Here is an 18722-nt window from a genome sequence, read left to right as displayed (position 1 = left end):
TTGTCCATTTCGTATTATCCAAATCAGTATTTTGGCCACAACCCCTAACTGTGGAACGACACCAGTGGTAAACCAATCCACTAAAAACCCGACGTAAGCACTTGAATGAAGACAATGATATAAATAGTCTCCTTTAAAAATGTCAATTTCATGTTAGAAAAAAAAATTCTTCATTTTATGTTTGTTTTTTAGTGAGATTAAATTAAATTAAAATTACTATTTGCAATTGTTTGTTAGATTGCTGGATATACAGTACCTGAAACGATCCGTGCAATACAAATTGCGATCGGTCATCGATGACCGATCAGTTTTCGATCAGTCATCGATCCGTCAAACCGACTCATTAAAGCGGTGAGTTTACTACAGATAAATTTGTTGGACTTATCAACTACCCTTAAATAATTTATTTGTAAAAAATACGATTTTCAAATTTTGTCTAGTATTTAACACTTGTTTTTGAAAAAAAGACGTATTAGGCCCCTGATTTTATTTATACAAAAAAAAATTATTTTTATTTTTTTATTTTTATTTTTTATTTTTATTTCTTGTTAAGAAGCAGTTACTGATAACATAAGCACTGTTAGTTTATTATTTGGTTGTTGCGCTTTTGAAATAAAAAATTATATGGATTGTACATGTAATTTGCACTTGGCAAGAGTTATTGTTCTTGATTTGGTTTGATTTTAGTGGGAACTTAGAATTTAAGGTTGTAAAAAATACAGATGAAAATAGAGAAAGGACTATTGTCACATAAAAATGAAGCATATGTAGACAAAAACAAGCATCTTCTGATCCAAGGATTTTTCTACACCATGAATCATTTTACTATGGGCATTGTATGTATTGTATATGGACTGGTACTTAAGATCTGTTATCATAAAAGAGGAAGAAGCGATTTAAATGGACAGATCTGTACCAATGTTAATTGTGCAATTTGTGTTGTTTCCTTCCTGGTGTAATTACATAATATGTGCATATTTGAAATCCATTTCAATATCGAACACAACATGGTTCTTTTAAGATCTGCTTTTGTGTTTTTCATTTTTCACATGGAAATAGTATCTTCGACCACAGGTATGAACTTAATTGTCCCTCTATAACGAATGATATTTATCCTTAGTTTAGGTCTCTTTTTAGCATGGTGGTACTGATATTTCAAAAAACGGATAGGAAATAAAGAAAGATCACCAAAATGACGACCAATTAAACTAATACATCAAGCAGAGTTTGTCATTGGTCTAGTGATTTGTACTTGTGAGAGTATTTTATTGTAATATCTCGTGTTTGTTGTGATTCTGGTTTTTTTTTATTCCACACGTTACAAGATATACATCCAAAATTTCGACCGATGAAAATAAGAAAAATGGAGAATGGAATATATCTGGTATTTGTCTTCTGAAACCAGGTGATAATCAGTTACAACTGACACGATTTTTAATAATATTTTGCATATGAAACCATTTCATATATATATATAGTTCTAACATCGTTGGGAATTTTTTAGACCCTTCTATAAGTTTACGTTATCTTCCCTGTATCAATTTGATCCGATGGAGCAGTGTAACGAATAGAGTCGTCACATTCTGAGACGTTGTATAATATTGATCTGTTGTGACATGCATCATTAATTTGATCCTCTATCCTACATAATAACACCTAGATGAACTGACCCGTACTACCATACATTGTGTACTAAGTTACAGCCCTAGATTAATCCTACGAGGAGGAATGACCCGGCCTGCGAAAGCTATATTTTTATATAGCCTAGCTGGCCGAGTGATCTAGCTCAATGGACTTAGTGCAGGCGGTGTTGCCATAGATGTCACAGCGGTACGAGTTCGAGTCCCGCGGAAGGAACGACCAAAAATTTGCTTCGCAAATTTGACAGTTCTAACATCGTTGGGAATTTTTCAGACCCTTCTATAAGTTTACGTTATCTTCCCTGTATCAATTTGATCCGATGGAGCAGTGTAGCGAATAGAGTCGTCACATTCTGAGACGTTGTATAATATAGATTTGTTGTGACATGCATCATTAATTTGATCCTCTATCCTACATAATAACACCTAGATGAACTGACCCGTACTACCATACATCGTGTACTAAGTTACAGCCCTAGATTAATCCTACGAGGAGGAATGACCCGGCCAGCGAAAGCTATATTTTTATATAGCCTAGCTGGCCGAGTGGTCTAGCTCGCTGGACTTAGTGCAGGCGGTGTTGCCATAGATGTCACAGCCGTACGAGTTCGAGTCCCGCGGAGGGAACGATAAAAAATTTGCTTCGCAAATTTGACAGTTCTAACGTCGTTGGGAATTTTTCAGACCCTTCTATATATATATATATATATATATATATATATATACATGTAAATAACTAAAAGAAGATGGACGCAGTATGTACAATTTAAACTTTGTTTCATTATTTTCAGGTTGTGGAAAGCTACAACCCGCTGATATCGGATTCCTAATGGACGAGTCGGGTAGTGTTGGAAGCGAAAACTTTCAGAAAAATTTGCAGTTTGTGAATAAGTTCGTTGATTTGTTTAATATTGGCATTAATGAAGTGAAAATAAGTGCATTTGCATTTCATAGTGTCATGGGCGATGGATTCCACTTTTCTTGTTGCAATGACAAGACTTCAATAAAGAATCACGTTAACAGCATTAACTATGCCAGTGGAGGTCAAGATTTTGAAAAGGCATTAGCCTTTGCAAGAAACAGTATGTTTCAAAAATCGAACGGCGCACGTGATTCGGCCTTGAAAATTTTATTTTTCTTCACTGATGGTAGATCATGGCAGGTGATCACAGAAGGAGCCCTTTTAAGGCAACATGGTATTCTTGTGTATGCCGTAGGTGTGGGGAACGGCGTTCTCATATCTCAGCTAAACCAAATTGCTTTCAGCAGTAGTTACGTCTACAATATAACAGATTACAGTGCTCTGATAGGAAGTGTTTTCAACACCTTAATTTCTAAGACTTGTGATGGTAAGTATGGCATACTTTAAATCATGATTCTCTTTTCAGAGAGAGTAATCAAGGGAATCAAGTTTATAGCGGTAATCAAAAGAATATAATCCAGGGACAAAGACCAGACATGGAAAACAGATGCACACAACAGAGAACAAAAAGTAACTAAAATCATACATACAAAGTGACAAAAGCGAATGGGCATGGACCAGGTGCAGCGGTAGGGTTAGCGTCATCTGCTGAACAAATCAGTTTTCATGACGCAGATGGATACACCATAGCGACCCAGGAGTTCATGATGACGACCATACTTCTGTAGTGATGACTTCAATCTTGTAGCAACATAACCCTGTTCCAGAAGCTTTTTTGTTAGAATTCTAGCGCGATGCAAAAAGTCTACGTAGTTTCGGCAAGCTCTGGCATAACGAGTTGTGACATGAACACTTCATACGCAAGTGATGAAGGGATGTTGCCAATTCCGAAAAAAAGTCATCACATTTGTCGTAGTTTTTGTCAAAGTTTTTCTTTATCATCGATTTCTAAGTGTAGTCAAGATAGATATGAGGCTAACCTCACAGTGTCTGTAGTATCCTTAATCTCAAGTTTTTTTTTGGTAGATGCGATGTATCAGATCTCAGAAATTAGGATTGTTATAGATAATACGTCATCTATATAGCGGAAACTGAGATTAAAGGATCTAGCTTAACGACATTCTTTCTTTAGAATCATATCAGTTATAGAGTCAGCTTCATAAGAGTGAAGGAATAGGTCAGCAAGTAGAGGAGCACAATTTTTCCCATTGAAATACCGACCTTTTGTTGACAAACGCGTCTACCACACTGGACAAATACAATGTCGATTAAAAATTCCAACATTTTGTAAACATCAAGAGCTATATATTTGTATCTAGGTGTACCATCTTTGAAAAAGAACAACGATGTATAATGTTTTTGAGTCGGGATTTTAACTGAGTATGGAAATAGAAGTATACAGTGTTGACAAATCATATGCTATTATATTCTGATAATAGTATTGAACTGCTTGTCTTCAAAAGATCTTTTGAATTTTTCCGGATCCACATGGCATTACTACCACTACGGGAGTAATAAGTGTTGTGGTAGGACTGCAGACCATCTTTGACAGCTGTGAGTATATAAGTTTAAAGTTTAAACGAGGTTTGGTGGTACATTTTGCAGATCCAGCTATGTAACGTTGCTTGTATGGATACTTGTGGAGTTTAGAAATCCAGTTCATAGACAGTAAATCACAATCATTGCCCTTGGTAAAGAGACCAAAGGGGGATAGCACATATTTATGGTTTTTCCCAATCTCTTCTTTAGAGAGTGGTAGCAGTATAGGTCATCACTGCTATTATTTTGTACGTCTACCTTTGATAATAAACATTTGATGTTAAACCTTTTGCAGACAAAAACAATGTTGTTTTGGGCTTTGTCTGCTGGTACGACAACATATTTGTCGTGTATAGTAGACAATGTTTTTGCTACATCAGGGTTTTTTGAAAAATTTATGTAGCATAGGTACTCATTTACCTACTTAAAACTTTCATTCGTTTCAAAATTAAAGACATCGTAGCCTTTAACCACTCTGGCAGAGAATCAATGTCTTCATGTTCTCGTATTATCCATTTTCTTTCGTAGTCAATAAGAACTTTAAAGTTAAAATTCCAATTTATGGAGCGTGGTTCACGGTACTTGGGATCATATTTGAATGCAGAGTTTTTGCAAGGACAGTCAGGTGATCAGACAGTGTATTTTTTTTTCAAACATGAACACTTCGAGGAATGGCTGTCTGCAAGCAATAAGTATTCGTTATTTAATATAGTAGAAAACATTATATGCTATGTAGCTATATGGAAGTGGTTATTAACATTCGTTGTTGCGGTATTATTTACAACGGTTCGGCATTTAATATATTTTGGCATATATTATGTTTCAGAAATCGTCCCAAACGCATGTAATAGAACGATTTCACCTTGCAAGCACGGTGACTGTATATGGACTGGAGTTAACTACACGTGTCTTTGTGATGACGGATACACTGGAAAAAACTGTGAAATAGGTTTGTCTATTTTGATTCATTCAAGTACAAATATATTTACATGTCATATGCATATGTGCACTAAATATACTTTCATATGTTCAGCATGTAAGAAATATACTTGTTTCATTATTGTCATTAAATCTTTTAGTTTTATTTGTTTACAATATTGACATTAGAATATTGGCTTTATTAAAACCTTATTACTTGTGGTGAATGAGTAGACACTAATTACAACGAAGCACAGGATATCCATAATCCGGGATAAAGGCTAGACCAAGAAAACACGCGAAACATCATACACACAATTAATAAACCAAAGTATTAGCCTCAGAAACTTAAAGCAAAATGAACAGCCTAGGCTCCATTGAACATGTGAGCAAAAAATCTGTAGAACGTCGACTTAAGAATTGGCTATGATAAAAATTTTGTCTATTGAAAAATAACATTAATTTTACATGTGCATATTGTTTATTGCGCGAAGTGCAATAAACAAAGTATGCACATGGAAAATTTGTTATTTTTCACGCAGATCAATATAAGAGGTAGACCTCTCATCGTCTGTATCGTCCATTATGTTTTGTTCTTTTGAATAAATCTTAGATCCGTAGGTCGTTTAGTGATAGAACTTCATCTTTGTAGTGCAAAATGAAGTTAAGGACATGGACAGGTGCCGTTCTTTTGATTGAACAAGCTGTGCTGTGAACTCTATCTCATTTAAGTTAAGAGACAGGTCTTCAAGGCGAAGGACATACTAAATACGAATAGATTAAGTAGTTATGTAAAATTGTAGTTGTATTGTTGATTTATATACTTTACATGCACGAAATGAACGAAAACAAACCGCATTCTTTGAAACAAAATGTAGTAAATGATAATACGTTTTAAGATTAAAAATCGTCTCATTATATATATCTGAACTGAACAAAATTTCTACGAAATATGTAGCACCACCGTCATTGATTTTACTACCAGTCCACATAAAGTAGAAACTGCCAACCATAAAGTGATTCATGGTGGAGAAAAACCCCACCAAACAAACGAAGCTTTTCCAGTCTACATATTGTAGAAATATCAGGAATGATAACTCCTGCAAAATGCCAATTACATGTTCAATCTATATAATTTTTATCTCAAAAGCACAACAACGAAAGGAATCACCTTCTGTTTGATTTTTTGAAAGACTGCTACTTAAGTTAAACTAGTTACAATTTCAGACATAGATTACTGCGTTGGCGTAGAATGTCATCATGGCGGCACTTGTTTTGACGGTCTTATAGACTATATTTGTCGTTGTGCAGAACGATTTACAGGGACACATTGTGAAATCGGTACGTATTCTCTTGCATGAATGGGTATACATTTAGTATCAAACATTATCATATTTTGTTTATTATGAAGTCGAAATCAGGTAAGCTGTTCAAAAACTGCTATGATAACAATTGACAATAGAATTATTTATTTAGAAATATATTTTATCACACGTTTCAAATCGATTATGTTTTTATTTGCATTTGGATAGTTTGTTTCAATAGTAAGACAATCATTTTAAATTGATAAAAAAAAATGTTGCACATGTATTTAAGATCTTTGTGTTCCATTTCCCGCCGACGTTGTCATAGTAATAGACAGTTCAACAAGTTTAGGAGAAAAGTACTTCAATATTACCAAAGACAGCATTAAAAAATTGACAAAAGAATGGACAATCTCTCCAACGCATTTCCAAATAGCTGTTAATTCCTCAGCAGAAAATGTGGTAGAAGAAATAAAATTTGATGATTCAATGAACAAAGCGAAATTCTATAATCTAGTTACTAATCTTAAATTGCGTGGTGGAATATCTGAGATTCAACATGGGGTTGCTGAGGCGAAACATATTTTAATCAATAGAAATAGAAACATTGATCATACACCAGTCCGGAAGTTCGTCATTCTTTTATCTGACGGACTTCCATCAACGCCAAGCAAGATCTATAACCAGGCAGGAGTTGGAATAGACATGTTTGCCGTTGCCATTGGTGAGGACGTATCACACTATTGGCTTTCTAGGTTAGTTGGTAGCATACGATCTGTTTACCCCTATAACAACGACAACCTTTGGAACTACATGATTTACACTTTAGTAGACCCGTCATGTAATGGTATGTATGTGTAGCAATAAGTAATGTTGGGAAAAACAAGTTTGTCTAAGAAAAAACAACAATTTCGACCTTCAAAAGATGTACTTTTAGAAAGGATGTAAGATTTGTGGAGTAACTCATAAAAACCAGCATAATGCAACAGGGCATCATGATAGAAGAACTTTGCAGATACATCAAAATTCCAAAATATGACCAGACGATGCGCCATACAAAATGTCCATAAAATATACAAATACTTATAAGAATTAAGTATACAAAATCACTAAAAAATAATGTCATATACACTGCCACATAAAACCGGGACAGACACCAGGTGCTCCGGAGGGACGCGTTCATTTATGAACTGTATATCACATTTAAATATATGATTGAGCATTTGAGTATTGAAATAGATCGATTGCAGTATTAATTTCATTAAACGACAAATAAAGCGTTATATATTCATGTATCTGGTACATACCTCGCATGAAAATAAAATGCAATTATTGCGTTTGATACATGTATATCTTACATTTTTTGTTATTTGTAGTCTGTCAAGTGTCAGAAGAAAACGATCTGATATTTGCAGTCGATACATCGAATTCATCTACACATACTGACCTCACAAGTACTATCCCTTCCATTCTGAACAAACTTCTATCTCGGATCACCCTTGGACTTTTCAAAACAAAAGTATCAATGATGACATTCTCAGCGAAACCTAAAATCATATTCGACTTTAATGAGTTTAACGAAACGAACAAAAATGACATGCAACGACAGTTATCGTTCTTTACACAGAGCAGTGAAACCGCAGCAAATATGAATGCTTTGTTACACGAAGTTTCTAAATTGATACATAATGTATTAAAAGGAGCTCGAACATTAGCGAAGAAGAAACTTGTGATCATTTCTGGATTCAATGAGCATTTATCGTTAGAAGAAACAATTATGATAAATAATTTGAAAAGTGAAGGCGTTGAAATTTTTACTGTTGGACTTCATGATGCAGATGACGAATTTCATGTAATGAGTCACATGGCTAGCACGGCGTTTCATATTGGTAATAACGGTGGCTTAATATTCAATTCTATTGACACTTTTGTGTCATCTTTCCATGAACAGTTGCAAACTTTAACATGTAAGCTGGAATAATTTAATGATATAGTATTTGGTTAGTTCTGTCGCTAAAATATACAAAGATTTTTTTTCACTTTATACAGACTTTATATACTTACAGTTTGTCGCTCACACCATTTACTACTCCATTCATAGTTTTAGGAATAAGGCATTACGTTTTCAATACGATATATTGTAAGTTAGCGCTTTTGCATTAACTTTTTGTATTTGTTTTATTGCTCTAGTCATACTGCTTTTTGATTTTCGTCAATCATATAAATAAAGCAATACCAGTTTAATCACATGTTTGTGTGTTTTGTTGTTGTTGTTGATATAACATATGTAAGACCGACAAAATTGAAAACTTAGAGACCCGAACGATGAGACATTCTTACATCATAAGTCAAATTTATGATCAGAATATAATTATGAACACTTTTCACTATGCACAGAACTTTTGGAGTGTAATGGTATATTTTCCGAAAACAAAATAATGAAATCTTCAATGCATTCTCATATATGTACATGCAGTTTCTTCCATATTGTTTAAATGATTTTCAAGGACCGGTTATGCACTTAGAAAATTAATAATCTTACAATAAAAGCTTGTATGTGTATTTTATACGGGAAGAAAACAACATAAAAAAGGTATAATTGATATCTGCACAATTATGTTTAATCTGATCTTTGTAGTATAATACGTTTTAAATCGGGCACTGCAAAATTGTCATCGATCACGAGTAGTTCCAATGTCATTCGATTATAATACAATACAACGATACAATATTTAAACAAAGAGTTGAAACATTCATTTTATATTAACCATATAAAAAAAGTAAAATTTGAAAAATAGCTAAAAAAGATACATGTACCAGTTTAAAACACAGGTCTTTTTTTACTTATTAAATTTTTTGAATTATCAATGTACCTCTCCTTGAAAATAATTGTTAATACAGAAAGCTCAAGCGGCAGTTGAACGGACTAAATTCGAATTCAAGATACAGTTTAACTTAATCGAAAAATTCATATTGTGCTATGTATGAATACTTAAATTTTAGTAGTGTCACTCCTGTGCTTGACATATTTTCTATTGATTTTACAAATGAAGATGCCACGCAAAATCATAGCGATGTTGAAATAATGTATTACTCTGATATTATGCAAAGACACGTGTTAATTTGAGTCGTTAACCAGGAAGGGAGTCCCATTTATAACTATTTTAAATGCTGGTACTAGTGTGGTTATACTTCCCAAATGAATTATGTAATGAAATGTATGTTTTACTCATTCGCTGTACTGTAAATCACGTGATACTTTAAGGTTTGTGTTTATGTTTTCCGTTTTACACATGAATTTTTTTTTTCGACAAATGGTCATCGCGTTGTCATAGTGTATTCCTCTTAAAACACCAACTCATTTTCGTATGAATATCGATTACAGCATGTGAAAGTGGACAAATAAATATTCATTTTAATGCGTCAATCGTAGATCTGTCACTGTAATTTCTTGGTTGTCAATGACAGATCTTTTAATGTACTACGGCTATTTCCATTATAATGCAACTATCAAATTTATCTATGAAAATAACGATACAAATATCAGAAGCATAACTTTGCATGTAAGTTTTTTATTTGAAACAAACAATCGTACAATCGACACACCTAAATGGTATCGCTCATGTTGTGTCCCATCACTGCAATCTAGTAATTCGAATTGCATGGTCTCAAAACATTTAAACTATTCATGGTCTGCCTGGCATATTCATGTTTATGGTTAAATTACATTTTATTGTTAAAATGTCCTCACATTGTTTTAACATTATATCGTTTATAGTCGTGTATATTCTGAATACTCTATTGTATCTTTTGAAAATGATATGTTATTGTACATTTATTCAGCTCTTTTTGACGTGTTTGATTGTGTACAAGTATATACAGGCTGACATTTTCATCCCGGTTGGGTATTGTTTTTTTTGTCTCTTTGAAATATATACCATACCTATTCTCTTTATATGTGTTGCAGTTATGAAATGTGATCTGTGCCAATGTTATACAAAAGATCATTTTTGTCCTACGTGTAAATGCGTGTTTTAATTCATACTTGATCATCTTTTTTACTTTTTTTTAACTTTCAATTACGAGTAAAACAACAGTATTTTGTTGAGTACGACCCCTACTACGTGCTAAGGGCTAGTTGTGTAAAATTGTCCATTATATGCTAATATCAGCATGACAGATAAGTTTTCTACTGAATATGTAAATTAATGAAAATATTAAGTCCGTAAATAACTACTAAAATTTCGCATCGGTCAGTAAAGTCGTTGTAGCATCCATTGTAATTACTTCCTGTTTATGGTAATTATCAACGGGCCAATATGGATTTTTATATAGAACAGCTTGTTACACGGACCAGATGTACGGTTTGTTTTTAGTATTGAACGAAAGTGTTACAAACTGGCTGATTATGTATTGCCCCGTATTGATTCTCGGCCAGCTGTATCGGTATTTGGCCTTAAGGGCCTTGGGACCAATTCATTCTTCCTTAAATCAATATTATGGCAATTATAGAAATCGCTAGTTAGTAAAGCAATATTATTTTTTTGGCATTTATTAGCTTGGTGCTTTTTTATTTGACAAATTTCTCCTAAAGATCGCTTTTTTATTACGGAAATTTGTTAACCCTGTTAAAGATTGCACCTTAATAATTGTTGTTTATATTAAATTCTTTAATATAGGAAGAAAGACAGATAGCAAGACATCTTAACAATTGTAAATATTGGGTGCTTTATTTTAATAGCTATTGTGTCATTTGACAAAGAATTAGACTTTTAAGACATGTTGGGCCTTTTAATGTTTATCATACAGTTACAATCACCTCTAACCTCTCTTAAATTCTGTCAGAATCTGTCAGAATTTCTGTTCTACGACAGCAGATAGAACAGAAATCCTGACAGACCTGACACATTTTGCCCTATTCCCTGACAGATCCTGACAGAACTGTCTTGGTTCGTGACAAAGAAAATACGAAAGCTGTTCTTATCTGTCATACCCCTGGACAATTCCTGATACTAAATATTTTTATTGTGTGGTAATATAGAACAGAAAGTCCGCGATTAATAAATGAAACTGTGTGTAAATTAACAAATCCGATTAGGAAAACACATTTTGATTACAAAATTTACATGGAATTTCCAATTATATATATACAGAGTGCGTCGTGATCATGAGCCCACAATCACGATCGCTGTTCATGTTCCAGTTTTCATCGATCACGGTCCGGTCATGATCACTCATCGTTCAAAACTTATCATTGTTCACATGCAAACTGTATTTTTTATATTCTTTCATAGACTTGTAATATTAATTAAATTAAATTATTTAATTATAAAATTAAAGGTCTTTGTTTCTGTTTTAAGTGTAAAAGTGGTAACCAATAACTTTCAGATGTTTGGTAATTCTGACGACGTTCAAGATTGACAAAGTATTTTTTGAGTGAAAGCTACTTTTAATAACATAAGGGTCACAAATCATCAAAACAATGTTAAAATTGACAATTAAATATTTCGGTCAAAATTCTTTAAAATGCCACTTTTAGCAATCGAATATGAGTGTTTACACTTCCAATTTACCTATATGGTCTTATGTACGTAGAAAATGTAGAAATTAAAAATGTTAGTTTTATATTAGTGACTGTGACACTTGTATTTAATTTTTTTTTTAAATTTTGCAAGATGGATGAGTGCGTCCAGTTTTATTTTTGATAATGGTTTAAAATTATTGACTAAAATGCTTATTTGTTTCAAAATAACTATCATGTAGTAGCTGTGACATATTAATATGACTAAAAATTCTTTAAAAGAGTAATCAAGGGAACCAAGGTTATGGTGGTAATCAAAAGAATGCAATCCAGGGACAAAAACCAGACATGGAAAACACACATACACAACAAAGAACACAAGTAACTAAAATCATACATACAAAGTAACAAAAGCAAATGAGCAACTCGGACTCCACTAAAAACTGGGAGCATAGACCAGGTGCACCGGTAGGGTAAGCGACTTCTGCTTTTCTAGAAACACCCACCGAGTTGCTCATAAAAAAACAAGTCCGGGGTAGACAAACGAGGAAAGGAAAACTACGACCCGTTGAATAAATTAGTTTTCATGGTACAGATGGATACACCATAACGATCCACGAGTTCATGATGACGACTATAAAAATTCTGTAGTGATGACTTTAATCTTGCAGCAACATAACCCAGTTCCAGAAGCCTATTTGTTACAGTTGCGAGCACTTTTAATTTCCATGAGAGTCTAAAATCAATGACTAAAATGCTAAATTTGTCAATATAACTAACATATAGTGGCTGTGACATATTGATTTGAGTCAACATTCTTTAAAAATGTCATTTTCTTGCAAAATACATGAGTGCGAGCACTTTAAATTTCCATGGGTCTAAAAGTAATAACTAAAATGCTAAATTTTTCAATACAACTATCATGTGGGTGGCTTTGACACATTTATTTGGGTCAAATTTCTTGAAAGATATTTTATCATTGCAAAATGTATAAGAGCGAGCACTTTTGATTTCCACGAGAGTCTAAAATTATTGAATAAATTGCTATTTTGTTAATATAACTACCGTGTAGGTTATTGCAACTTATATTTTTCAGTCAAAATTCTTCAATCATGTTATATTCTTTCAAAGTGTATGAGGGTGAACATTTTAAAGTTCCATAAAGTTCTCAAATTTCTTTATAAACTGTTTAAAATTTTCAATTTATATAGGTACTCTGTATCATACCGGTGTCTAGATCTGCAACCATAAGAGTTCAGTCCGAATTCTTTAAAATAAGGGGCATAGCAGGTGAGACAGGCAACATTTTTTATTGATACTGCATGCCGTATATAAATGTCTCGTAAAAATTGGGAAAAAATCAAGTTTAAACATAGCAAGGCTTCCTTCCCGTTGTACGAATCGGGATTCGAATGCTACGCATTTTTTTTCGAAATCACGTATATGGACAGTATGTTATTCAGATTAGTATTCTCGATATAATGACTGTCAGAAACTGTCAGGAAATCTTCTAATCTACGTATCTGTTCTATCTAGAATAGTTCCTAACAGGAGGGTGTCAGGAACCATAATAGATTATGACAGCTTGTCCAAAGCCCTGACAGACCCTGATAAGGTGTGTTGCGGATTAGAACTATGACAGCAAATACTGGCAGGATCGAAAAGAGGTTAGATGTGATTGCAACTGCACCATAACATACCGAAACATCTGTAATGCAAAAAGGTTTTGACTAAGCCTCCTTTAGCATGAAATATGTAACAAATGTGAGCCACTTGGCAAGTATCACTTTTATGGCTGCCTAAGATTGTAGACAACCAGGATTTTGTTTTCCCTACAATAATGAAGAGTTGCTTACATTTATGATAATCTACTAACAGATAGTGTTCAGAACCCTAGCCGGGGGCTAGGTGCTCTGCCCACAGAGCAACTGGGATGTGTGCCACAGGTGGTGGAATGGGGTACCCCTGGCGTATTACATGCTGGGGTTGTCAGGCTATAATACGGACCTGACCGCCAACCATAATGGTGCACCGTGTTGGAAAGATGACACGTTCCTCGCAAGTTAAAGAACCATGCTGTGGTATTCGATAGGAGTAAGAACCTTTGCGCTCCGCCACAGGAGGCTGAATTATCCTTCTTTACCCATCTCTCCGTTTTCAGTGGCAATCAAAATTTCTCGACCCCATTATCCTTGTGTCCCATCTCTTTTTTTTCCATTACATTATCATTTCATGTTCATTTTATCATCCATTTCATGTTCATCGTCTGAATATTGCTAAAATATTGCTGCTCGGACTTAAAACCCCAACGATCAATCAATCAATCAACGATAATCTACTAATACACATATCTTGTAATGATACAATGTATGTTATCCGAAGTTAACATGTATTTTTTAAAGTAATGCAATGATCATAACGTGTAAGGGCCTGCTTTGTTCCATAGCAAAGTTCCCTTAAAGTTATTAATATTTTTTTTCGCCTTAAAAGTTGTTCTTTTTCTGATTTTCTATTTTTTGTCATCTTCCTGTCAAAGAATAACTTGAGTTTCGGGACTACATTTTGTATCACATATAACTCCTGATGAAGTAATCAGTATGCCTTCTCCTCGTGTTTTCCTTTTTTATAACTATATTGGCTAACGTTCTAAAAGTTGATTTTCATACATGGATGGTAAAACAGAATTTGGCCTATCTTTTGATCTGGGAACATGCGTGGTTAACAGACAGAGTGAACTGAAGTTTTATTGAAATCAAGGGAACCAAGATACAAGCATAAATCAAAATAATGTAATCCAAGGACAAAGACCAGACATGGAAAACAGACAAATATGACTAAGAACATAAACTAACTAAAACATATACTGGGATAGCATTGTGAACAAATTAAACAAATTTAGGTATCATTGTATAGCCCAATGTCTCAGCTTTACAATGGTATCAAGAAAGTTGCGGTGAATATGCTGTGAAATGAAACAAATGCACTCCTATCCCGCAAAAAAAATCGCTTTTTCAATGTCAAAACCCCTAGAGTATTTATGCTTCTGTAAAAAACCTATTTTCAAGAAGGGATTTTCAAAAAAAATGTTTGAAATAATACCCCTACCACTAGAAAACTGGTCTCGGTAACAAACAGTGTTATAATTCACAATATTTTCACATATTGAACTCATATTTTAGACATTCATAATTAGAATATTGATGTATCTAAGATATTGGATCAATTCAGGCTCTTAGATTTTCCTTTTGGGGTGACATAAGATTGATTATAGGATCGGGAAAATGGGACTTTTACAAAGTTTTGAATTTTCTAATATATAAACAATTATTATTTTCTTTTCAAAATACCGTAGTTTAAAACAAGCTTTCGTGTGATACGGCTTATTCAAATAATGTCTTAGCTTCAAAATGAACCCAACTAATAAATATTTGAACTTTTTTAAGTCAAGTTAGGTGGAGAATTACCACCCCTACACATGATAAAAAATGTCTCATCATGAACTAAAATGTAAATGTTTGGCATATCAACGGTATACAATGGAAATGTTGGGTACTATTGTTTTATTTATACATGTACTCAAAATGTCTTCTCATTTCATGCGCTTATTTTTCATTTTTAATGTGACAATAACGAGTTTTTCATAAAATGATGAATTTTCAAAATTTCGTGTTTTCTTCAATTTTACCTATATATGGCTATTTCTTTCAAATACCGTACTTCAAACAAGCTTTTGTATATTCAAGTACAGTTATATAGTGTCTTAGCTCTTTGTAAGGAGCCCAAGTAATAAATATTTGAATTTTTGCAAGTCAAGTTAGGTGGAAAATTGCCACCCCTACTCATGATAAAAAATGCCTAAAAATATAAATTGTTGGTACATCAACGGTGTACCATAGACATGTTGTGTTCTATTATTTGACTTATTGATGTATTTAACATTCTGTTTATTTCAAGCGCGTATTTTTGCTGTTTCAATTTGACAATAATGAGTTTTTCAATAAGAGGGAATTTTCAAATTTAATATTTCTTCCATTCCAACGGTAATTTTTTTTCATGTACCCTACTTCAAACAAACTTTTGCATATACAAACATATCTATGCAACATATAAGCTTTCTAATACGGGGTTATCTCGGCCCACGTACTAATAAATAGTAACAAAAGTAAATGAGCAACTCGGACTCCACTAAAAACTGGGAGCATGGACCAGATGCAACGGTAGGGTAAGCCTCATGTGAATCCGTCAAAAAAGTAAACAACCGTAAATAGGACAAAAAGGGACTCAAAGGTAACGTACAAGTGTTTGGTATTTTGAACTTCGTCAAATTTGAACGACTGATTCGAACAAAGATAAAAATTGAATAAATGTACAATTAACATAAATTTCAATGCTCTTTCAATATCTCAGCCTTGCAATTATTTTTACTTAATCAAGAAAGTTTGAGAAAAATTTGTCAATTGACCAATCTGATACGTTCAAAGTGTTAATGTGTTAATTAAAAGAAAACAATAAATGTTTTGACAATTTTTATTTCTATTCCTTAAAAAAAAACACCGCCAAATGAAAACTGTAAAGTCATGTTTTACTAGTGCAATATTAAACAGTATGTGAAAATCACAAAAAAATACCAAAGGAACACAAGAATTAATATTACTTTATAATAAAAGTGTAATTATATTAAAATTGGTAATATTAGCGTTCTCATGCAGTATGGTATATTCTTGCAACAACCCTTTATTATCATATATGATAATATAAAGTTGTTTTTGGTGTGGATATTTTTTTCTGGATGTAAAAGTGTAAAAATTAAAAAAAAAAACAATATTTTAAAATTCTTAGTCGTTTTTCTTTTAAAAAAAATGTGACGTCATGTACAATGAACTGAAGCCACACTACATTAGTTTGCCTAATATTTATATATTTTACAATGTTTTGAAAAATCCAGGATTTGACAAGTCATCAAAAGATAAACGACTAAATAAAGAAAATAAAAAAGGACCCTAAATCAAAGAGAAGGAAGTATTTCACAATTAACTGACTTCTTATGAGCAACTCGGCGGGTGTTTCTAGAAAAGCAGGGGACGCTTACCCTACCGGTCCACCTGGTCCATGCTCCCAGTTTTTAGTGGAGTTCTAGCTGCTCATTTGCTTTCTTACTATGTATGTGTGATTTTAATTACTTTGTGTCCTTTGTTGTGTGTGTCTGTTTTCCATATCTGGTCTTTGTCCCTGGATTACATTCTTTTGATTACCGCTATATAACCTTAGTTCCCTTGATTACTCTTTGAACCAACGTATTGCTTTACATTTACTTCTTGGTTTAAAAACGCCATGTTCCTTGATGTTTTGTAAAACATAGAATGGATCTTTGTATTCATTTTTTAATTTTCTATTTTTCATGTTGTCATATGGATTTTTTTGCTCGACATCATGTTTGAACAATAAGTATGCTTCTGTAATGTTGTTACCTTGAAGATATTATATTCCTCATTTAATTTGCGTATGTCCAGTTGTTCGTCACTAATTTTGTCATCCCAACTTCTCTGATACTGCTGAACTGTAGCTTTTAAAGTCAAACAGGTAGTATAATCACTGTGTGGTGTTGTGAATATGAGGTGTTTCCCTTTGACCTTAAAATTCCTATGATAAGTTTCTAGATTGATTGTTTGTTTTTGTTTGTTGGGGTTTAACGTCCGAGTAGCAATATTTCAGCTATATTCAGACGATGAGCATGAAACTGATGATAAAATGAACATGAAATGATGATGAAATAAAAAAGGGATGGGACACAAGGATAATTGGGTCGACGTATTTTGATCGCCACTGGAAATAGGGAGACATGGGTAGGGTCAGGCAATTTAACCTCCTGTGGCGGAGCCCTATGGTTCCTACTCCGGGAGAATACCACAGTAAGGTTCTTTAACGTGCAAGGAACGTGGCATCTTTCCCAATACGGTGCACCACTATGGTTTGCGGTCAGGTTTTCCGTATTATAGCCTGACAACCCAAGCATGTAACACGCCAGGGGTACCCCATTCCTCCACCTGGGGCACACATCCCAGTTGCTCTGTGGTTTTGCGCACTATTTAGTCGCCTCATACGACAAGCTTAGCTGTTGCAGGCCTATTCTTTTAACACCCGGACCTGCACGGGGCGTTTCTAGATTGAAATTCATAAAGTTTGGTAGGAAGAAATTTATATATACATAAAAATATATTAATAACCAGCACAAATTTGATATTTCACGTTACTTAAATATTACAGAAAATGGTTGTCGTGTTAACTATGAAGCAGTGCAATGACACATATTTTTAAGACAACCAATGGATGATTACGTAAACCATTGTATACACAATGAATGATGTTGCGAAAAATTTCACACAAAATTTTGAGTAAAAAATTGAAAAGTAAAAAAAAAAAAATTTTATCTATAATGTGTGGCCAACTGCAGGCAGCTGATATCGGTTTCCTCATGGATTAATCCAGAAGTGTTGGATGCAACAACTTTCAGAAAAAAAAAATACACAGTTCGTGAAAAAGTTTGTTGATCTGTTTTCGATTGGCAATAGTGGAGTAACAGTTTTACTCTTATAATGAATGATATACTTTGGAAACAATATATTTACAGTAAAAGCGCTACACCCGACATTGAAGTTTGGTAAATGTTAGAGATTATTTGATGATATTCTTACGGAGAGAACTTTACAGGTGAAATAAAGGCTTTTTGTGAACTGATTAATTATTTCTGTTGTATTCTAACATCTATTTATATATAAAAAAAAAACAACTTAAATTAACAGCTGTTTAACTACCCGATGTTTGGGGTATCTGATGTAAATAAAATGAACTTTAATGTGCTTTGTAAAACAAAAGAAATG

At 33.5% G+C, this 18722-nt stretch overlaps 1 protein-coding gene across 2 annotated transcripts; it reads left to right on the top strand.

Annotated features, from left to right (window-relative positions):
* The first annotated feature begins 915 nt into the window (after window positions 1–915).
* On the top strand, window positions 916–8567 carry LOC148597174 (matrilin-1-like). 2 transcript variants are annotated; one of them, XM_088563800.1, is made up of 6 exons: window positions 916–1074; window positions 2432–2989; window positions 4928–5050; window positions 6247–6360; window positions 6616–7170; window positions 7700–8567. In XM_088563800.1, exons 1-6 carry the CDS (start codon window positions 969–971, stop codon window positions 8302–8304), a joined length of 2061 nt encoding a protein of 686 aa, XP_088419926.1. In that variant the 5' UTR covers window positions 916–968; the 3' UTR covers window positions 8305–8567. The 2 variants fall into 2 exon arrangements, with proteins under 2 accessions (XP_088419926.1, XP_088419927.1); XM_088563801.1 differs by having other exon boundaries at window positions 6616–7078; window positions 7700–7922.
* The last annotated feature ends 10155 nt before the right edge of the window (window positions 8568–18722 follow it).

The sequence above is a fragment of the Perna viridis genome, chromosome 15 (assembly GCF_037379345.1).
Source record: "Perna viridis isolate PV_CMFRI_1.1 ecotype Kerala chromosome 15, ASM3737934v1, whole genome shotgun sequence".
In the NCBI taxonomy this organism is placed as follows: Eukaryota; Metazoa; Mollusca; class Bivalvia; order Mytilida; family Mytilidae; genus Perna; species Perna viridis.
Note: the sequence above shows the minus strand (reverse complement) of the source record. Positions and strands in the feature narration are given on the sequence as shown.